General features: G+C 31.7%; 1 protein-coding gene across 1 annotated transcript in view; it reads right to left on the minus strand.

The window, feature by feature from the left end:
- The window catches only part of LOC145271424 (uncharacterized), a 28,515-nt gene that overhangs the window by 362 nt on the left and 7,579 nt on the right, over positions 1-20,574 (minus strand). The window contains exon 2 of the mRNA XM_080126954.1: positions 1-1,531. This exon is cut by the window's left edge and continues 362 nt beyond it. Within this exon, the coding sequence (XP_079983080.1) occupies positions 98-1,420 (1,323 nt within the window). The 5' untranslated portion in view covers positions 1,421-1,531 and the 3' untranslated portion in view covers positions 1-97. The remainder of the gene's footprint in view (positions 1,532-20,574) is intronic.

Genomic DNA, 20,574 nt, shown 5'->3' on the forward strand with positions numbered 1-20,574 from the left:
AGTTCAGTCGGTAGGTATTTTGCCCGTTTATGGTTAGTCCAATCTTCTGTTTTAACACTATGGAACTGGCTAGTGTATTTTTTCCGACTTTTCTGGGCTATGTTGCCCCTGTATGTTTTCTCATGTGAAGTTTCAGTCCGTGTTTTTGCGAAAATGCTGCATCACAAATTTGACACGAAAAAGGCTTCTCTCCGCTGTGTGTACGCAGGTGCGTCTTCAAATTCGCAAAATGCGAAAAACTCTTCTCGCACTGATCGCAAGAATGCGGTCTCTCCCCTGTGTGAGTTCGCAAGTGCGACTTGAGGTGGGAATTTTGCGAGAACTTCTTCCCGCAAATCTCGCACGAATACGGTGTCTCACCTGTGTGGATCCGGCGGTGATGTTTCACCGACGAACTCGAGGACAATGATATTCCACAAATGTCGCAACGATACGGAGTCTCACCTGTATGGATACGGGTATGGTATCGTAACGACGAGCTGCACGTGAAAGTAGCGCCACATTCTTCGCAACAATATGGTTTTATTCCAGTGTGTGTTCTCATATGTTTTGTAAGGCTGGAGTTTACTGAAAATCCAGAGCCACAAATTTGACAAGAATATGGTTTTACTCCAATGTGTGTTTCCATATGGATAACCAGATGCTCCTTACGTGAAAATGCTGCACTACAATTTTCACAGATATATGGTTTTTCTCCGCTGTGTATTCGAAGATGGGATTTCAGGTTGGAATTCTGTGAAAATCCTTTCCCACACACATCACAGAAATATGGCTTTTCACCAGTGTGTGTTCTAATATGCGATTTCAGATTATGCTTGCGAGAAAAAGCCACTCCGCAGACCTGGCAAGAATATGGCTTTTCTCCAGTGTGAGTTCTCATATGGACGCTGAGTTCGTCCTTTCGAGAAAACACGGACCCGCAAACATCACAAAAATATGGTTTCTCCCGAGTATGCGTTCGAATGTGCGATATCAAGTTCGAAACCTGGGCATATCCCTTCCCGCAGAGCTCACATGCATGTGGCTTTTCCCCCGTATGTATTCTCATATGGATGGCCAGGCTAGAATTCACCGAAAACTCCCTTCCGCATATCGGACAGTATTGCTTTTCTTTCGTATGCGTCTTGCCATCCTTTTCTGGAAAATTCTTTAAAAGTTCAGTCTCGCAAATTTTCATTGCAAGAGATTCTTCATCTGTACATGTGCCGATATGCTGTTTTGGAAAATCTTTTGAAAGTTCAGTTTCATAAATTTCGGGCAAAAGAGGTTCCTTCTCCGTATGTCTGCCAACATGCTGTTTTTCGGTTGAAAGAGATTCGTCGCTTCTGTGTACCTCCATGTGTTTTGTGACGGCAGACTTTGTAGAAAATATAACATTACACTCTTCACAAGAAAACGTCTCATTACAGGAATTCTCCATAGCTTTTTTGGAAGAATATGAACTAATAACATTTACAAAAAGTTTTCATTATGCACTGATTTTCGAATTCTTTAATTTGAAAATAATCATTTTATTAAACGTCTAAGAGACCTGCGAAAAAAAAAAAAGAAATTATATTAAGATACATAAAGCAAAACATATTAAAAGTTTAAATCAAATATTTATTGAAAATGCTAAATAACAAATTGGATCTGTAGCAGTGAATTATGGGAGATTGAGAGAAGAAAATCATAAGAGAGTACATATCCTACTACTGCCTGTAAATCACATTAAATATATATGGATAAGATAAATAAGATCTGTAAATAAAAATAAATTATACTATGACAAATAAAAGCAGTTCATATTATTTTAGAAAAAAACAATACTATCAAATAACATTAAATGTTTATGGAAAACGAAAAATAACTAGTTGGATCTGCTGATAGTATGAAGTATTTGCAGTGAATTATGGGAGATTGAGAGAAGAAAATCATGAAAGAGTAAGTATCCTACTACTACCTGTAAATATAACTTGTTTAGCTACACAATATGTAATCATCTCTACTGGATGGAATTTGCAGAAAAAATAGGAAATATTCATGAGGTAGTTGATGCCTTTTTTAAATTGAATAATTAAAATGTAAATAAAAATAAATTACACGAAGATTAAAAAATGCAGTTCATATGATTTTTAGATAAAGCAATATTATCCAATAACATTAAATGTTTATGAAAAAAGAGAAATAGCAACTTGAATTTGTAACTAAAAATAAATTATAGTAAAAAAGCAATAATAATGAATTATGCTCAGCAGTTCATATTATAAAAGCAGTTCATATCATTTTAGAGAAAACAATATTATCAAACAACATTAAACGTTTATGGAAAAAGAAAAATAACAAGTTGGATATGTTTTTACTATGAAGTATTTGCAGCAGTGAATTATGGGAGATTGAGAGGAGAAAATTATGAGAGAGTAATTATCCTACTACTACTACTACTACTACTACTACTACCTGTAAATATAACTTATTTAGCTACACAATATGTAATCATCTCTACCTGTTAAAATTTGCAAAAAAATAGGAAATATTACTGATGCATTTATTTTACTTTAATGACAAAAATAAGAATAAAAATAAATTATACTAGATTAAGATAAAACAATATTATCATATACCATGAAATGTTTATGTAAAAAGAGAAATAACAAGTTGGATTTGTAAAGAAAAATAAATTATACTAAGATAAAAAAAAGCAGTTCATATAATTTTTAGATAAAATATTATCCAATAACAAATATTTAAGGAAAAAGATAAACAAGTTGGATCTATATAAAAAAATTAATTATACTAAGACAAATAAAAGCATTTCATAAAACTTTAGGTAAAAAATATTATTCAATAACATTAAAAAAAACATAAGAGAAGACATTATATTAAGTTACATAAAAACAATTTGATTTGTAAATAGAAATATATTATATAAATAAATAAAAAAGCAGTGCATATTATTTTAGATAAGACAATATTATAAAACAACATTAAATATGTATAGAAGAAGAGAAATAACAAGTTGGATGTGTTTATAATATACTATAATATATTTGCACCAGTGAATTATGAGGGAATGAGAGGAGAATATCATAAGAGAGTGCATATCCTACTACTGTCTGTAAATATAACTTGGTTAGCTACACAATATGTAATCATCTCTAACATTATTTACAATAATAAGATAGTTGAAAGGAGCAGTTTTGAAAATAATCCTTTTATTGTAAACTAATGAGGGGTACCCGGCATTGCCCTGGTGTTTGGAGGTGTGTGTGGTTTTGGGTAAATCAAAACTCCGGTGCGGGAGGGGGGGGGTTAAAATAAAAAAAATATTTTGGTAGGTAAGTATGAGGATCGAACCGGAACCCTTGAGGCAAAATGTAAATTAAAGTGTGAAAAAAAATATTTATTGTATAAAAATATATTAAAATATAATTGTAAAAATATATTTATTGTATAAAAATATATTAAAATATAATTGTAAAAAAACATTTATTGTATAAAAATATATCAAAATATAATTGTAAAAATATATTTATTGCATAAAAATATATTAAAATATAATTGTAAAAATATATTTATTGTATAAAAATATATGAAAATATAATTGTAAAAAAATATTTATTGTATAAAAATATATTAAAATATAATTGTAAAAATATATGTATTGTATAAAAATATATTAAAATATAATTGTAAAAATATATGTATTGTATAAAAATATATTAAAATATAATTGTAAAAAAACATTTATTGTATAAAAATATATTAAAATATAATTGTAAAAAAATCTTTATTGTATAAAAATATATTAAAATATAATTGTAAAAAAATATTTATTGTATAAAAATATATTAAAATATAATTGTAAAAAAAACATTTATTAAAAAGTCTGCATAAGAAAATATAATTTTAATAAAACAACATTAGATCATGAGTAAGTTGCTGGAATATGTGTTAAATAGAGAAGTAGCCAACCACCTCAGCAAAAATAACCTTCTTAGTAACATGCAATATGGTTTCTGTTCTGCTAGATCTACAGCAGATGTGCTTACGGTTATATCTGCTAGGATTAACAAATCTCTTGATGAAAATAGTTGAAAGGATCAGTTCGGCTTATGCACTGATTTTCTAATTCTTTCATTTGAAAATAATCCTTTTATTTTATTTATTGTGGAAAAAAAATAAAGCAGTAAATATTTAAAGCTTAATTTTTTTATTATTACATTTTATTATTATTACAAACAAGGCACATTGCCACTTTGGTGTAGGGGCCTACTATCAGGGGTAACAGCTACTGGTGTACTATGTAGAGAGTTGGGCAGCAAGATGTTGTTCACGTTACACTTGATCCGTGCTGAAATAATGTTATTATTTAAAAAAAGCCATTTTTAACATGGGGAGGGGAGGGTGTTTTGTACCAATTCTATACTTTAACCTTACAACTGAATAAAAAAAAAGCATATAAAACTTTAATTAAATTTGGAAATACGATTTAAAAAATAGCGCGTATCAGTAAGTGCATTAGCACCAATTTTTTTTGCCAAACACAAAATTATTTGAAAACTAAAACATTTATTGTATAAAAATATATTAAAATATAATTGTAAAAATATATTTATTGTATAAAAATATATTAAAATATAATTGTAAAAAAATATTTATTGTATAAAAATATATTAAAATATAATTGTAAAAATATATTTATTGTATAAAAATATATTAAAATATAATTGTAAAAAACATTTATTGCATAAAATATATTAAAATATAATTGTAAAAAAACATTTAATTATAAAAATATATTAAAATATAATTGTAAAAATATATTTATTGTATAAAAATATATTAAAATATAATTGTAAAAATATATTTATTGTATAAAAATATATTAAAATATAATTGTAAAAATATATTTATTGTATAAAAATATATTAAAATAAAATTGTAAAAAAATATTTATTGTATAAAAATATATTAAAATATAATTGTAAAAAAACATTTATTGTATAAAAATATATTAAAATATAATTGTAAAAATATATTTATTGTATAAAAATATATTAAAATATAATTGTAAAAAAACATTTATTGTATAAAAATATATTAAAATCTAATTGTAAAAAAAACATTTATTAAAAAGTCTGCATAAGAAAATATAATTTTAATAAAATAACATTGGATCATGAGTAAGTTGCTGGAATATGTGTTAAATAGAGAAGTAGCCAACCACCTCAGCAAAAATAACCTTCTTAGTGACATGCAATATGGTTTCTGTTCTGCTAGATCTACAGCAGATGTGCTTACGGTTATATCTCCTAGGATTAGCAAATCTCTTGATGGAGGCCTTTTTTTTAATTACATTTTCACCCCAAACAAGGCACATTGCCACTTTGGTGTAGGGGGCTACTATCAGGAGCAACAGCTACTGGGGTACTATGTAGAGAGCTGGGTAGCAAGATGTCAGTTCACGTTACACTTGAACTTCTGCATGCTAGTACAGTTGGGGAAGCAGGAACCCGGATGGGAATTCCAAAGTCTAGCGGTTCTGGGGAAGAAACTACTGGAGTAGAAAGCTCTCTTGCATGTAGGTATCTCTACTGTCCAAATATGACAACAATACTCCATACATGGGCGAATGGTGACCTTGTAGAGGTACAGGATACTTTCGGGTGTTAGTAGTTTTCTAGCACGGTAGAGAGGGCCTACCTTCTTCGCAGCGGTCCTGGCAATGCTTTCAATGTAATTGTTCCAGCTCATGTTTCCTATGAATGTTAGGCCAAGTAATTTAAAAGCTGTACTTTTAGATAAAGAGTCATTGGCCATTGCTTTTAGTGGTAGAGAAGGTTTCTTGTAATTATTGAAGGAAACAAGCTTAGTCATCGCAGCATTGAATGTGACCATCCATTTTTGTCCCCATTCCACTACAGATTAAAGGTCATCCTCCAGTGTTTCTGTCATATCTTTAGCTGTTGTGCCTGTTATAGAGTGTGGTGTCATCAGCATATATACCCATCTCAGAGGCAATTTTGTCGGGGAGGTCATTTATGAATATTAAGAATAATAAAGGTCCAAGGATAGACCCTTGAAGCACACCCGCATTTATATCATATTGTTTAGATGTACGACCGTCGAGGACAACCTGGATCTTTCTCTTATCTAAGAAGGATTTAATTATGTTAAGTATTCTTCCAGTGATACCATATGATCTAATTTTCCTGAGGAGACCCTCATGCCATAAATATTTATTGAAGACGATGAATAACAAATTGGATTTCTAAATAATGAATTATACTAAGGCAAATAAAAAGCAGTTCATATTATTTTAGATAAAACAATATTATCAAACAACATTAAATGTTCATGGAAAAAGAGAAATAACAAGTTGGATCTGTTGATACTATGGAGTATTTGCACCAGTGAATTATGGGAGATTGAGAGAAGAAAATCATGAAAGAGTAAGTATCCTACTACTACTACCTGTAAATATAACTTATTTAGCTATACAATATGTAATATTTCTCTACCTGTTTATTTAATAATGAATAAATATCGAAAATTTCAGGAAAATATGATTATTATTTGATTTTTGCTGGATTTTTAAAACATACGTATGTCTACGACTTCAAAAACGTCACTATAAAGGAACGTTGTTTTAAAGTGTCGATAATGTAAACACAATTTTTTCTCGCATTTTTATTATTTTTGTAGGCTATAAAAAGTTTTAAAAAATATTAACAGTTTATTTGAAACTTCTTTTAAATGGTAAAAAAATTAGGTTGATAATATCAAAATTAAATTAAAGTTACATCGTGTTACATACGGGAAAGGGTTGGTTGGCTGTTTTTGCTTTACGGAATATCAAACTTTTTCAGGCCATTTAATGCCGAATCTAGTTATTTTAAGGAACGATTTTTAATGGAGTATATTTTTTATTAAAGTCAGATTCTATTTAACCCATAGTTGGGACCCTAACAGGTACTACCACACCGGGTCAGAGTGGATCTGGGAGCAATGGCAATTAAAGGGTGGCTCCACACTCCCCAAGGCCCGCAAGGTGGGGCCTTACCATCGGATATAGTTTAAGGTCATATCCAGGTCCTACGGGGAAGGGAGTAAAACTGTAGTGCTGGAGGTATCTACACTTCAGTCTTCCTCAATCATCTTACCCTTAGTCTCCATGCCTTGAATCTTCAAACATTTTGTCATACGGGCCGTCCTTGTTGTGTAAAAGAAGGAAAGATGAAATTTGCAGAAAAAATAGGAAATATTCATAAGGTAGCTGACACACTTTTAAAAATTTAATAATTAAAATGTAAATAAAAATGATACCCGCCTTTTGTCGGGGGACCAAAACTAATTATATTAATAAAATAAAAAGCACTATTATCCATTAACATTGAATAAAAACAGTTCATATTATTTTAGATATAATAATATTATCCAATCACATTAAATATATATGGAAAAAGATAACTCGATCTGTAAATAAAAATAAATTATACTATGACAAATAAAAGCAGTTCATATTAAAAAAAAACAACAATACTATCAAATAACATTAAATGTTTATGGAAAACGAAAAATAACAAGTTGAATCTGCTGATAGTATGGGGTATTTGCACCAGTGAATTATGGGAGATTGAGAGAAGAAAATCATGAAAGAGTAATTATCCTACTACTATCTGTAAATATAACTTGTTTAGCTACACAATATGTAATCATCTCTACTGGTTAGAATTTGCAGGAAAAACAGGGATTTCCAAGTAAACTACAACATCCTTCTCGTTTTTCTTCTTTTTTTTACATGGAGATCACCACTTATCAAGGTCCGGAAGCCACTCGGGGATAATAATTCTTTTAATGTACAGAGACTTTCTGTTTTTTAATTTCTTGAATTTAGAAAACAGTGTTTTGACTGAATCAGGAAATAAACAAGAAATTAAATAAAAGCAGTTTATTTTTAAATTAGTTGATTTGTTTTTATTAAGATAAAATCACAAAGACTGAAAATGGAATAATAGTGATTGTTGCACAGACTATGAAATATTTGCACCAGTGAATTATGGGAGATTGAGAGGAGGCAATAATAAGAGTGAGTATACTATTACTACTACTACCTGTAAATATAACTTGTTAAGCAGTTTATTTTTAAATTAGTTGATGTTTTTTTAAGATTCAATGATTATATTGATATTTTAAATTTAAAGACAAATATGTATACGAAATCGATTGCAAAGTAAGGAGTTGAGAATGCATTGTAGGTAAAAAATAAAATCACAAAGACTGAAAATGAAATAATAGCGATTGTTGGAGATACTATGAAATATCTGCACCAGTGAATTATGGGAGATTGAGAGGAGACAATAATAAGAGAGTAAGTATACTGCTACTATTATCTGTAAATATAACTTTTATATATATTTTATATATAAATTTTCAAGTAAACTACAATATCCTTCTCATTTTTCTTTTTTTTACATGGAGATCACCACTTATCAAGATCCGGAAGCCACTCGGGGATAATAATTCTTTTAGTGTACAGAGACTTTCTGTTTTTTAATTCCTTGAATTTAGAAAACAGTGTTTTGACTGATTATAGAATAGGCCGAATCAGGAAATAAACAAGAAATTAAATAAAAGCAGTTTATTTTTAAATTAGTTGATTTGTTTTTATTAAGATAAAATCACAAAGACTGAAAATGAAATATTAGCGATTGTTGGAGATACTATGAAGTATTATCACCAGCGAATTATGGGAGATTGAGAGGTGACAATAATGAGAGAGTAAGTATACTACTACTGCCACCTGTAAATATAACTTGTTTAGCTACACAATATGTAATCATCTCTACCGGTTGAAATTTGCAGGAAAAACAGGAATTTTCAAGTAAACTACAACATCCTTCTCGTTTTTTTTTTTTTTTCATGGAGATCACCACTTATCAATATCCGGAAGCCACTCGGGGATAATAATTCTTTTAATGTACAGAGACTTTCTGTTTTTAATTTCCTGAATTTAGAAAACAGTGTTTGGACTGATTATAGAATAGGCCGAATCGGCAAATAAACAAGAAATTGAATAAAAGCAGTTTATTTTTAAATTAGTTGATTTGTTTTTATTAAGATAAAATCACAAAGATTGAAAATGGAATAATAGTGATTGTTGGAGATACTATGAAATATTTGCACCAGTGAATTATGGAAGATTGAGAGGAGACAATAATGAGAGAGTGAGTATACTACTACTACTACTACAACTACTACTATTACCTGTAAAGATAACTTGCTTAGCTACAAAATATTTAATCATCTCTACTGGTTTAAATTTGCAGGAAAAACAGGAATTTTCAAGTAGACTACAACATCCGTCTCAATAAAATAATTCTTTTAAATGTACAGACTTTCTGTTTTTTAATTTCTTTTAGAAAACAATGTTTTTACTGATTATAGAATAGGCTGAATGGGAAAATAAAAATAAATTAAATAAAAGCAGTTTATTTTTAAATTAGTTGATTTTTTTTATTAAGATTTAATGATTATATTGATATTTTAAATTTAAAGACAAATATATATAGAAAATCGATTGAAAAGTAAGGAGTTGAGAATGCGTTGTAGGCAAAAAAATAAAGTCACAAAGACTGAAAATGAAATAATAGCGATTGTTGGAGATACTATGAAATATTTGCACCAGTGAATTATGGGAGATTGAGAGGAGACAATAATGAGAGAGTAAGTATACTACTACTATTACCTGTAAAGATAACTTGCTTAGCTACACAATATGTAATCATCTCTGGTTGAAATTTTCAGGAAAAACAGGAATTTTTAAGTAAACTACAATATCCCTCTTGTTTTTCTTTTTATTTTACATGGAGATCACCACTTATCAAAGTCTGGAAGCCACTCGGGGATAATAATTCTTTTAATGTACAGAGACTTTCTGTTTTTAATTTCCTGAATTTAGAAAAAAGTGTTTTGACTGATTATAGAATAGGCCGAATCGGCAAATAAACAAGAAATTAAATAAAAGCAGTTTATTTTTAAATTAGTTGATTTGTTTTTATTAAGATAAAATCACAAAGATTGAAAATGGAATATTAGCGATTGTTGCACAGACTATGAAATATTTACACCAGTGAATTATGGGAGATTGAGAGGAGACAATAATGAGAGAGTGAGTATACTACTACTACTACTACTATTACCTGTAAAGATAACTTGCTTAGCTACACAATATGTAATCCTCTCTACTGGTTGAAATTTTCAGGAAAAACAGGAATTTTCAAGTAAACTACAATAGTTTTCTCAATAAAATAAAAAATAGTTCATATTATTTCAGATAAAACAATATTATCAAATAACATTAAATATTAATGAAAAAGGTAAATAACAATTCGTAAATAAAAATAAATTATACCCCCCTTTTGTCGGGGAGGACCAAAAGTAAATCATACTAATAAAATAAAAAATATTATCCATTAACATTAAATGTTTATGGAAAAAGACAAATAACAAGTTGGATATGTTTATACTATAATATATTTGCACCAGTGAATTATGGGGGAATGAGAGGAGAATATTATAAGAGAGTGCATATCCTACTACTGTCTGTAAATATAACTTGTTTAGCTACACAATATGTAATCATCTCTAACATTATTTACAATAATAAGATAGTTGAAAGGAGCAGTTTTGAAAATAATCCTTTTATTGTAAACTAATGAGGGGTACCCGGCATTGCCCTGGTGTTTGGAGGTGTGTGTGGTTTTGGGTAAATCAAAACTCCGGTGCGGGAGGGGGGGGTTAAAATAAAAAAATATTTTGGTAGGTAAGTATGAGGATCGAACCGGAACCCTTGAGGCAAAATGTAAATTAAAGTGTGAAAAAAAAAACGTGTGACGTTAACCATTGCACCACCGCGACATACCAACAGAAATGCGTTTGAATTTATTTAAATTTCTTAGATTTGGCAGGTGCACGTTTTAATGACTTAATGAGGTCAACTGTTGACTGTGGAGTAGCATTTCATTTACTGCGGAACGCAGGGGTAGGGGCAAACCGGAAAAATGCCACCAGAATTAATTATAGGAAAAGGCTTAATCCACATGCGGCAAGCGAAAACTGTTGAATATTTATCTTCCCGAAGTCGAGCAAATTAAATAGACAGGTGAGCTCCGTTGACAACTCTGAGATATTACGATTTACATGTGATATAAACAGTTTTAAATAGTTGTTAGGCGAGCGACCGCTTCTCTAAAAAAAGCCTTTTGTAGACATACAGAAAAAGCGAACACACATACATACATACATTTTTGCTTTTATATTTATAGATAAAAATAAATTATAGTAAAATAAAAAAAACAGTTCATATTAGTCAACACCCGGTACTTGTATTGGGTTGGTTACTGAAGCGTGGTGTCTGCACAGATGCTGCACTTGCATCAAGTGTCGTTAGTCAATGGAGGGGGGAACCCTTCTATACTAAGGCAATTTTATTTCTGCAGAATTCCCTTTTGAGGGGAGCTGTTTATCTCCCACATTAAACCGACCTTGTGTCACATTTTGTTTTGTAGGAAACAAATAAATAATCAGTTCATACTATTTTAGATAAACAATATTATCAAACAACATTAAATATTTATGGAACAAGGCTGATATCCATTAGTCGCATGCTCTTGCATAATGAATGAATGCGTGAATGTAGGATTGACATGAAATTCTTAAAGATAAACTAAAATGACCGAAAAATGGGCTGAAATGACTTAAATAAATAAAAAGTAAATGACTTAGAATGACTTTAATGAACTTAACGATGAATTGAATGACCTTTAGAATTACTGGAATGCTTAAAATATAAATTGAATCCTTCAAAAACAACTTGAATGATCTGGAGAATGACTTGAATGGCTTTGAGACTGACTGGTTGTAAAGTGTGTGATCATTTTACATTAAATTAATACAGAAAACTGATCCCCCACTTTATATCACAATAAGTACAGAAATAAAAGGCATAATTACACGCGAAATTATTCAGAATTGAAAAAAATAATAGCGCAACTGTAGGTGTGTCAGAAACTTTGTGAAAAATATTGAATAATCCCCCGTCTTTCCAAGTTTATAATTACTCGAAAAATGTAATTCAAACCCTAATTTTTTTTCAATTAATGGAGCAAGGACCAAAGTTTCATTAAAAAAAAAAAGAAAACAACGTGTTTTTTTTTTTTTTAAAAAAAGGTTTTAATCTTCAGACTTTACAGGTAAATTTCTAAAAAAACACTACTTTTTTGTTTGTTTTAAATTTGAATATATTATTTATTGATCTTTTATCGTCAATTTTTGATATATAAAACTTTTGTGAGTAAATAAATTAAATATTTAGTTTTTAATAGACATTTCAAAATGGTGGGGGGGACGTGAATTTAAAAAAGAAACGTTTGTCTAAAATATTATATTCAGTTTATTGGAAAGAGCATAAAATTTCACAATGACCCTGAAAATATCGTAAAAATTGAATGCATAGAAAAATTTTGATAGATTTTTAAAGTTTAAAATTGAAAAATACTGAACTCGTAAAATACAATTGATTTCATTATTTTTTTTTAAATAAAAAAAATAATATTTCTATTACTTTTTATACAACAATGCATAAAGAAAATAAACAACCCACTTTTAAAAGAGAAATTACGAGTTTTTTTGTATTTTATTCGCAGTTTCGTGTTAGGGGTGGGGTAAAAAATTCCTACAAAAATTCTGATACACCTAGCGCAACTGAATTTATTTTATCTCCCACATTAAACCGACCTTGTGTCACATTTTGTTTTGTAGGAAACAAATAAATAATCAGTTCATACTATTTTAGATAAACAATATTATCAAACAACATTAAATATTTATGGAACAAGGTCGATAGCCATTAATCGCATGCTCTCGTGTAATGAATGAATGCGTGAATGTAGGATTGAAAAGAATAAAGGAAAAAAAGAAAATAAAATAAAAAAAAAGAAAGAAAAGTAAAAACTTCACAGCGACACCAGACAGCAAATTAAACCAAACAAAACAAGGCCGATAGCCATGAGTTGTGTGCTCTCGTGTAATGAATATATCTGTGGGAACATGTTTCCTTAGGGACACCAAATCAGCTATCACCGTGTGGAAAACGCCGGAAGCAATGAAATGCCTCGATAAATATGCCGGATAATAATTTTTTTACCCTCCACTGAAACTGAAAACTGAAACGCGCAACTGGAGAAAAGAAAGAAAAGATAAGGAAAAAAGAAAAGGAGAAAAGAAGAAAAGAAAAAAGAAGAAAAAGGAAAAAAAGAAAATAAAAGAAAAAAAAAAGAAAGAAAAGAAAAAAACTTCACAAACTTAAATGCTTCCCAGCGACACCAGCCGGCAAAGTGAAGAGGAGCAACGAGACATGTGCTTAATTAAACCAAACAAAACAAGGCCGATAGCCATTAGTCGCGTGCTCTTATGTAATGAATGAAATTCTTAAAAATAAACTAAAATGATCGAAAAATGGGCTGAAATGACTTAAATAAAAAGTAAATGACTTAGAATGACTTTAATGAACTTAAGGATGAATTGAATGACCTTTAGAATGACTTGAATGCTTAAAAAATAACTGGAATCCTTCAAAAACAACTTGAATGATCTGGAGAATGACTTGAATGGCTTTGAGACTGACTGGTTGTAAAGTGGGTGATCATTTTACATTAAATTAATGCAGAAAAGTGATCCCCCACTTTATATCACAATAAGTACAGCATGTAGTAAGAACAGATACTACACTTTGATCTTGAAGAAAATCTTAAAAAGCTAAGAACAGCATCTATTACCAACAGACCTTTGATCTAAACCAAAAAGGCCACGCACAAAAGTGTTACGGACAGACCGACCGACGGAGTGACTTATAGAGTCGCTTGCACGCGACTATAAAAAGAAATCACATTGGATATGTTTTTACTATGAAGTATTGCACCAGTGAATTATAGGAGATTGAGAGAAGAAAATCATAAAAGAGTAAGTATCCTACTACTACGGCCTGTAAATATCACTTGCTTAACTACACAATATGTAATCATTTCTACCATCTATAAATATAAAAGCGAAAATGTATGTATGTATTTATGTATGTATGTATGTTCGCTTTTCCTCGATGTCCACGAAAGGCTTCTTTCAAACAAGTGCTTGCTCGCTTCACAACTTTTTAAAACTTTTTATATCATCTATAAAGTGTAATATCTATGAATGCTCCACGGAGCTTGCCTCTCTATTTAATTTTATTGACTTTCAAACGTTAATTATTCCACATTTCCCGCATCGGCACGCGTTACATTCGGTTTTCGGTATAAAAAAAGCGAACCTCGACTCTAATCACAGGCCCAGAGCCAGTTTGGTCAATGTCGACTTCGTCATATCAGACTCTAGCTTTCATTTCAAGACGAGGGAGCGGGTTTTTAAAAACAAACAAACCCATTTATTCAAAACTGTCCAGCACAAAATAACTGCTGAATACCTATCGCCGTCACATCAATCAAAAACGCGAACCTGTGTTTTTTAAAACACTTTACTATTTTCCAACTGCACGTCGTCAACGCTTCGGCTTTTTTTCACATACCCTGAAAAACACCCGGGCAACGCCAGGTACCTCTCGCTAGTCTATATATATAAAAGGCAAATGTGCGTGCGCATTTTTTTATGTCTCGAAAAGGCTTTTTTCGCCGAGGGTCTGGGGAGGGTACTATTGCTTAGAACTCTTTATATACCCCCTAGATAATAATATCTATAATTTGGGAATGCTCATTGCATCTAGATTTATTTACATTAATTTTTATAAGGTTCGCGCTATTTGTTTGTTTGGCTTTTTAGTATAAATACAGTGAAACTAAATTCAAATGATTTGTTTTCTTGGCAATCAGCTTTTGATCAATGTGGAGTTTCTCCTTATATCAGACAATTGCTATTCGATTTGGACAATCCCCTTTAAATGGGGGAGCTGCTTCCCCCCCCCCACCGTCATCCTGGGGAAGCAAAAACTAAAAATACTACCACATCATCGTAACGATCCTTCGATGACCTCATTTAGCGGCTACCTGTCAATCAAACCTCTTTTATTCGCGTTATAAGACTTAACACGCTAATCAATTTCTCTCACTCGTGACCGAGACGGTTAAGTGGTTAGCTTTTGTTTCCACCTCCGCGTCAAGGCTTCCAGGTTCAATCCCGCCTCCCGACCAAAACTTTTTTTTTTCCTTTTACATCTTTAAACACCCGGGCAACGTTTTTTTTTTTCTTTTAAATAAAACAGGGTTATTACTTCGCTTATTCTTTAGTTTACCTCCCCCCCCCCAGTACACAGAGCGTTGTTATCTGAAGATTGCAGGTTCAATCCGACAGGGTTATTTATGCCATTTTTTTTTCCGTTTTTTTTTTTTTTGGTTTTGGTTTTTCCAATTTTTTTAACATCGTATCAGGGTTATTACTTACCCCCCCCTCCATACACACACCTACAAACACCCAGGCAACGCCGGGTACCCCCTGCTAGTCTATCATATAATTCTCACATGTCTGTTAGAATGTATGTGTGTACATATACATGCTTGTATGTCTGCCTAACACTTTCGACAGAAGCAACGAATTTTCACGAGATTGGTATCGATTTAAAGCTCGACCCTTCAGACAACAAATATCGAAAAATTGGCTAAAAACATTAATTCCTTCAACCTCGGCTGGGCACTTTTGTACAAGGAGGGGGTCGCTTTTTTGCTGATATTTTCAAAAGTCATCCCCTCTTTTCGACTGACTAGCCTTAATTTAAACCTTTGTCACTTCCGGTTTGGCGATGGATGCAACGGCAAAGATGCCACATTTTTTTCACGTTCTTTTCCTTCTTCACTGTACGGGTTCAAGCCTGCCTGGCTACTCCCACATTTTTTGTTCAACACACACCTTCAAGCACTCAGGTTAGTTATTGATAATCATAAGATAGTTGATGTATTTTTTATAATTTAATGCTAAGAATGGCTTTCTAAATAATAACAAAAGTGTATAAGTACCGCCAAGTAATAAATTCTGCGTTAACAATCATAAACGAGTTACTTCCCTTGCTACTACAACAAAATATGGCAAGGGTTTTTCTTTTTATTACAATAAAGATCGAAAACACATGCACAAGAAAGAATAGCCGCATAACAAATATATTGCGGCAAATTTTTTTCCTTGTGCTTGTGTAACGGGTTAACATTAGTTGTTTTCCGAGCCGAATAAACATTACACAAAAACCTATCCAGGTAGGTAAGAAGAGTAACTTATCTTGCCTTTGGTAACATTTATTTGTTACTAGCCTGGGTGCCTGGTGCTGCCCGGGCGTAAGGTTAGGGCGGGGGTGTTGAGCAAAAACTACTACTTTTTGGTTGTATTTGAAAGATTAGAAACTAAAGTTAATTTCCAAAAGGAAAAAAATATTTGTACACGTGAAAAAAAAAAAAAGTTCTGAAAAATGTTTTCACGGCGAGCTAACCAATTCAGCTGAATTTTGAAGTTAAATAAACATGAGTTGGAACAATTACATTGAAAACATTGCCAGGGCCGCTGCAAAGAAGGTAGGCTCTCTCTACCGTGCTAGAAAACTACTGACACCTGAAAGTATCCTGTACCTCTATAAGGCCACCATTCGCCCATGTATGGAGTATTGTTGTCATATTTGGGCTGGTGCATCTGCTACTAGTCTCTTGCTCCTAGACAAGGTTCAAAAAAGAGTCGACAATCTGATAGGTCCTGAACTAGCATCTAAGCTTCAGCCTCTGTCCCATCGACGAAACTTTGCATCCCTCTGCCTGTTCTACAAGTATTTTAATGGTGAATGCTCTGACAAACTGCAGACACTTGTGCCCCCACGATGTAGACACCCTCGACAAACCCGACAGGCAGATTAATCCCACCCCCACGCAGTAGAGATCCCTAGATGTAAAAGATCTTTCTACTCCAGTAGTTTCTTCCCCAGAACTGCTAGACCCTGGAATTCCATTCCAGGTCCCTGCTTCCCCAACTGTACTGACATGCAGAAGTTCAAGTGTAACGTGAACCGACATCTTGCTGCCCAAATCCCAACATAGTGTCCCATAGTCGCTGCCCCTGATAGTAGCCCCCTACACCAAAGTGGCAATGTGCCTTGTTTGGTGTGAAAATGTAATAAAAATAAATAAATAAATAAAAATAAATAAATAAATGTATTCTTTGTATATACTGTAACTCGGTATTTGCTTTTTTTTTTTTTTTTACTCATATCATGTTTAATGTTTGTGCAAAATTTCAAAAAATTCCAAGGCGTAGTCATTGAGATAAGTGCGAAAATGTAATAAAAAAATATAAAAAATTCATTGTAACAAAATCCTTTAAAAGATTAATATTAGTTGTACAAAAAATAGCTTAATTATTGGTTTTACGAAGGTCTGTCGTCCTTTTTTTTTTACACAGGCATCACCACATTATCAAGGCCAAGAGGCCACTCAAAGATAAGGGTTAAAGAGTGTACAGTAGAAATTGGACAATATAGTAATCATTAGTAATGAAAATTTGGTAAATTTGATAACTTATATGGAACGGCTCATCAAGAACTTATTTACATTAGACTTGAACACAACCCTATTGTAGTCAGCCGGAAAGCAAGAAAACGGAAGACAATTCCACAGGCGTGCAGTTCTAAGAAAGAAGCTTTGTTCATGGAATCTACGTTTAGGTTTAGGCACAGATAAAGAGTGGGGGGAATTATTGATGGTGTTTACAGCTAGACGAGTGTTTCTTGTGAAAGTTTGGCGAGGGGGGACCATAGATTGAAGCTCAGTCGAACACTTTCCATGAAAATAACGATACATCAGAGACAAACTCGCAACATCTCTTCTGTGAGATAGAGGTTGCAAGGAAGAGAAAAGGACATCTCCTACGAGGCTACGAAGTCTATTTTGAACTCTATCAAGGCAGGACAAGTCCTTTCTAGCAGCTCCTGCCCAGATGTAGCAACAGTATTCCATCCTTGGACGTACCTGGCTCTTATATAGATGGAGAATAGCATCAGCAGTGAGATATCTACCGGATCGATAGAAAGATCCCACCATTTTTCCAGCGGCCTTGGCAACAGATTTGATGTACGTGTTCCATTTAAGATCAGGAGTAATGGTCAAGCCCAGAAGCTTGTCAAAACTTGAGGCCTTGTTCTTTTTCTCCGTAAAGCGTGCAAGGAGACACTGCTGTAAATGAAGATTACTTAAAAAATATGCTGTCATTGTATAAGTATCTTGTTCACGTTTTTTTTTGTTACCATATTACAGAATTGAAGGAAAATGTGTGACAACTACATTACATTAGATATTTGATATACAGAGTATATATATATACATTATATATATATATATATATATATATACATGCATTATATATATATACACATATATACATTATATATATATACACATTATATATATATATATACACACATTATATATATATACACATATATACATTATATATATACACTTGTGCCCGATATTATTCATACCCCACCTTGAAAATTGAGTTTATTAGGTGTAACTTTGTAAGAATTTATTGTTTACGTCCATATTGATACATATTCTTAATAAACCTCTTCTGATCATTTTCATCATTTTAAAATCTCGGGATACTTGTAATAAAAGAAATATACAGCTATTTATAAAATCTGCAATGTTCAAAAATAATCATACCCCCTTAATTTTTCAGTATTAATCGAGTTTCTGACTGTTTGTTTCCTGTTTGATTCTTATTTTGAATGCTTTTATACAACCTTTGATTAATTTCATTGCGTTTTTTTGCATTTTTTCAGAAATTAAAATGATATCAACTGAAAACCAATAAAAGAATAAAAATTATTAGAATGGGGAAGAAAAAAGAGCTTAGTAATGATCTTAGGACTAAAATTGTGAATTCACATAAGGATGGTTTAGGTTACAAGTCAATTTCCAAGAAATTTGAGGTCCCTACAGCAACAGTACAGAGCATCATCAAAAAATTCCAGAGCCACCACACAACAAACAACTTGATTGGTAGAGGAAGGAAAAGGAAACTGTCTGCTAGAGCCACCCGGAATATTGTAAGAAGTGTTAATGCAAATCCAACCACCACTACTAAGGACATTTTAGAAAATCTGGAGTCTTCTGGCATAAAAATATCAAGGCAAACATTGCAAAGGACTCTGCATGAAAATGGTCTGAAAGGAAGAAGACCAAGAAGGACTCCATTGCACACCGGAAAACACCTTGCAGCACGTCTAAAGTTTGCTAGGACCCATGTGAATTCTCCAGAGTCCGTTTTCTCAAGTATTTTGTGGACTGACGAAACAAAAATTGAATTGTTTGGCCATATGGATGCTTCTTACGTTTGGAGGAAGAAAGGAGAAGCTTACAACCCAAAGAACACCATATCCACGGTGAAACATGGTGGTGGTAGCCTAATGTTTTGGGGCTCCTTTTCGGCTAGTGGTCCAGGTAGTTTGGTCAAGATAGATGGAACCATGAAGAAGGAGCAATATTTGGAGATACTCCAGAAAAACATTAGACAGGATGCGGAGAAGCTCCATTTAGGACCAAACTGGGTCCTTCAACAGGATAATAATCCAAAACATACTGCCAAAATAGTCAAGAAATGGTTTGAGGATAATCAAATTAATGTTTTGGAATGGCCTAGCCAGAGTCCCGACCTGAACCCTATCGAAAACCTCTGGCACATATTGAAAACTGAGGTTAAAAAGCGGAAACCTAGAAATTTGAGGGATTTGGAGAACTACTGCATTGAAGAATGGTCAAAAATCAGTGTTGATGCTTGTAAAAACCTTGTTGATAAATATCCAAAACGGTTACAGGCAGTTATTAAGAATAAAGGGCATGCTATTGACTATTAGTAAGAGAGGTATGAATAATTTTGAACTAGTGTCATTATTGTTTTTCTTTGTATAATGTTTCAAACTTGCATAATTTATTTATTTGTTGAGTTTAAATTAAATGCTTATGCTTGATTTATTGTTTGAAATCCCTTTAATATTGTCTACCTTCTGGTTTGAGCAATATTCTTATAGAAATCTCAAAGATCCGAGGGGTATGAATAATATCGGGCACAAGTGTATACACACATTATATATATATATACACACATTATATATATATGTATACACACATTATATATATATATATATACACACATTATATATATATATATATACACACATTATATATATATATATATATACACACATTATATATATATATATATATATATATATACACACACATTATATATATATATATATATATATACACACATTATATATATATATATACACACATTATATATATATATATATATATATATATACACACATTATATATATATATATACACACATTATATATATATATATATATATATATATATATATATACACATTAGAGCTCCTTGAATAATTTCAACTTGTGTAAGAGTTTTTTTCTGCCTACAGAGTGAGGGCTTACGCATCATAACACACAAAGCCTCCAAAATATTCAGTAAATAGAATTATTTAAGG

The sequence above is a fragment of the Euprymna scolopes genome, chromosome 46 (genome assembly GCF_053919585.1).
Source record: "Euprymna scolopes isolate OS-2025 chromosome 46, ASM5391958v1, whole genome shotgun sequence".
Classification (NCBI taxonomy): Eukaryota; Metazoa; Mollusca; class Cephalopoda; order Sepiida; family Sepiolidae; genus Euprymna; species Euprymna scolopes.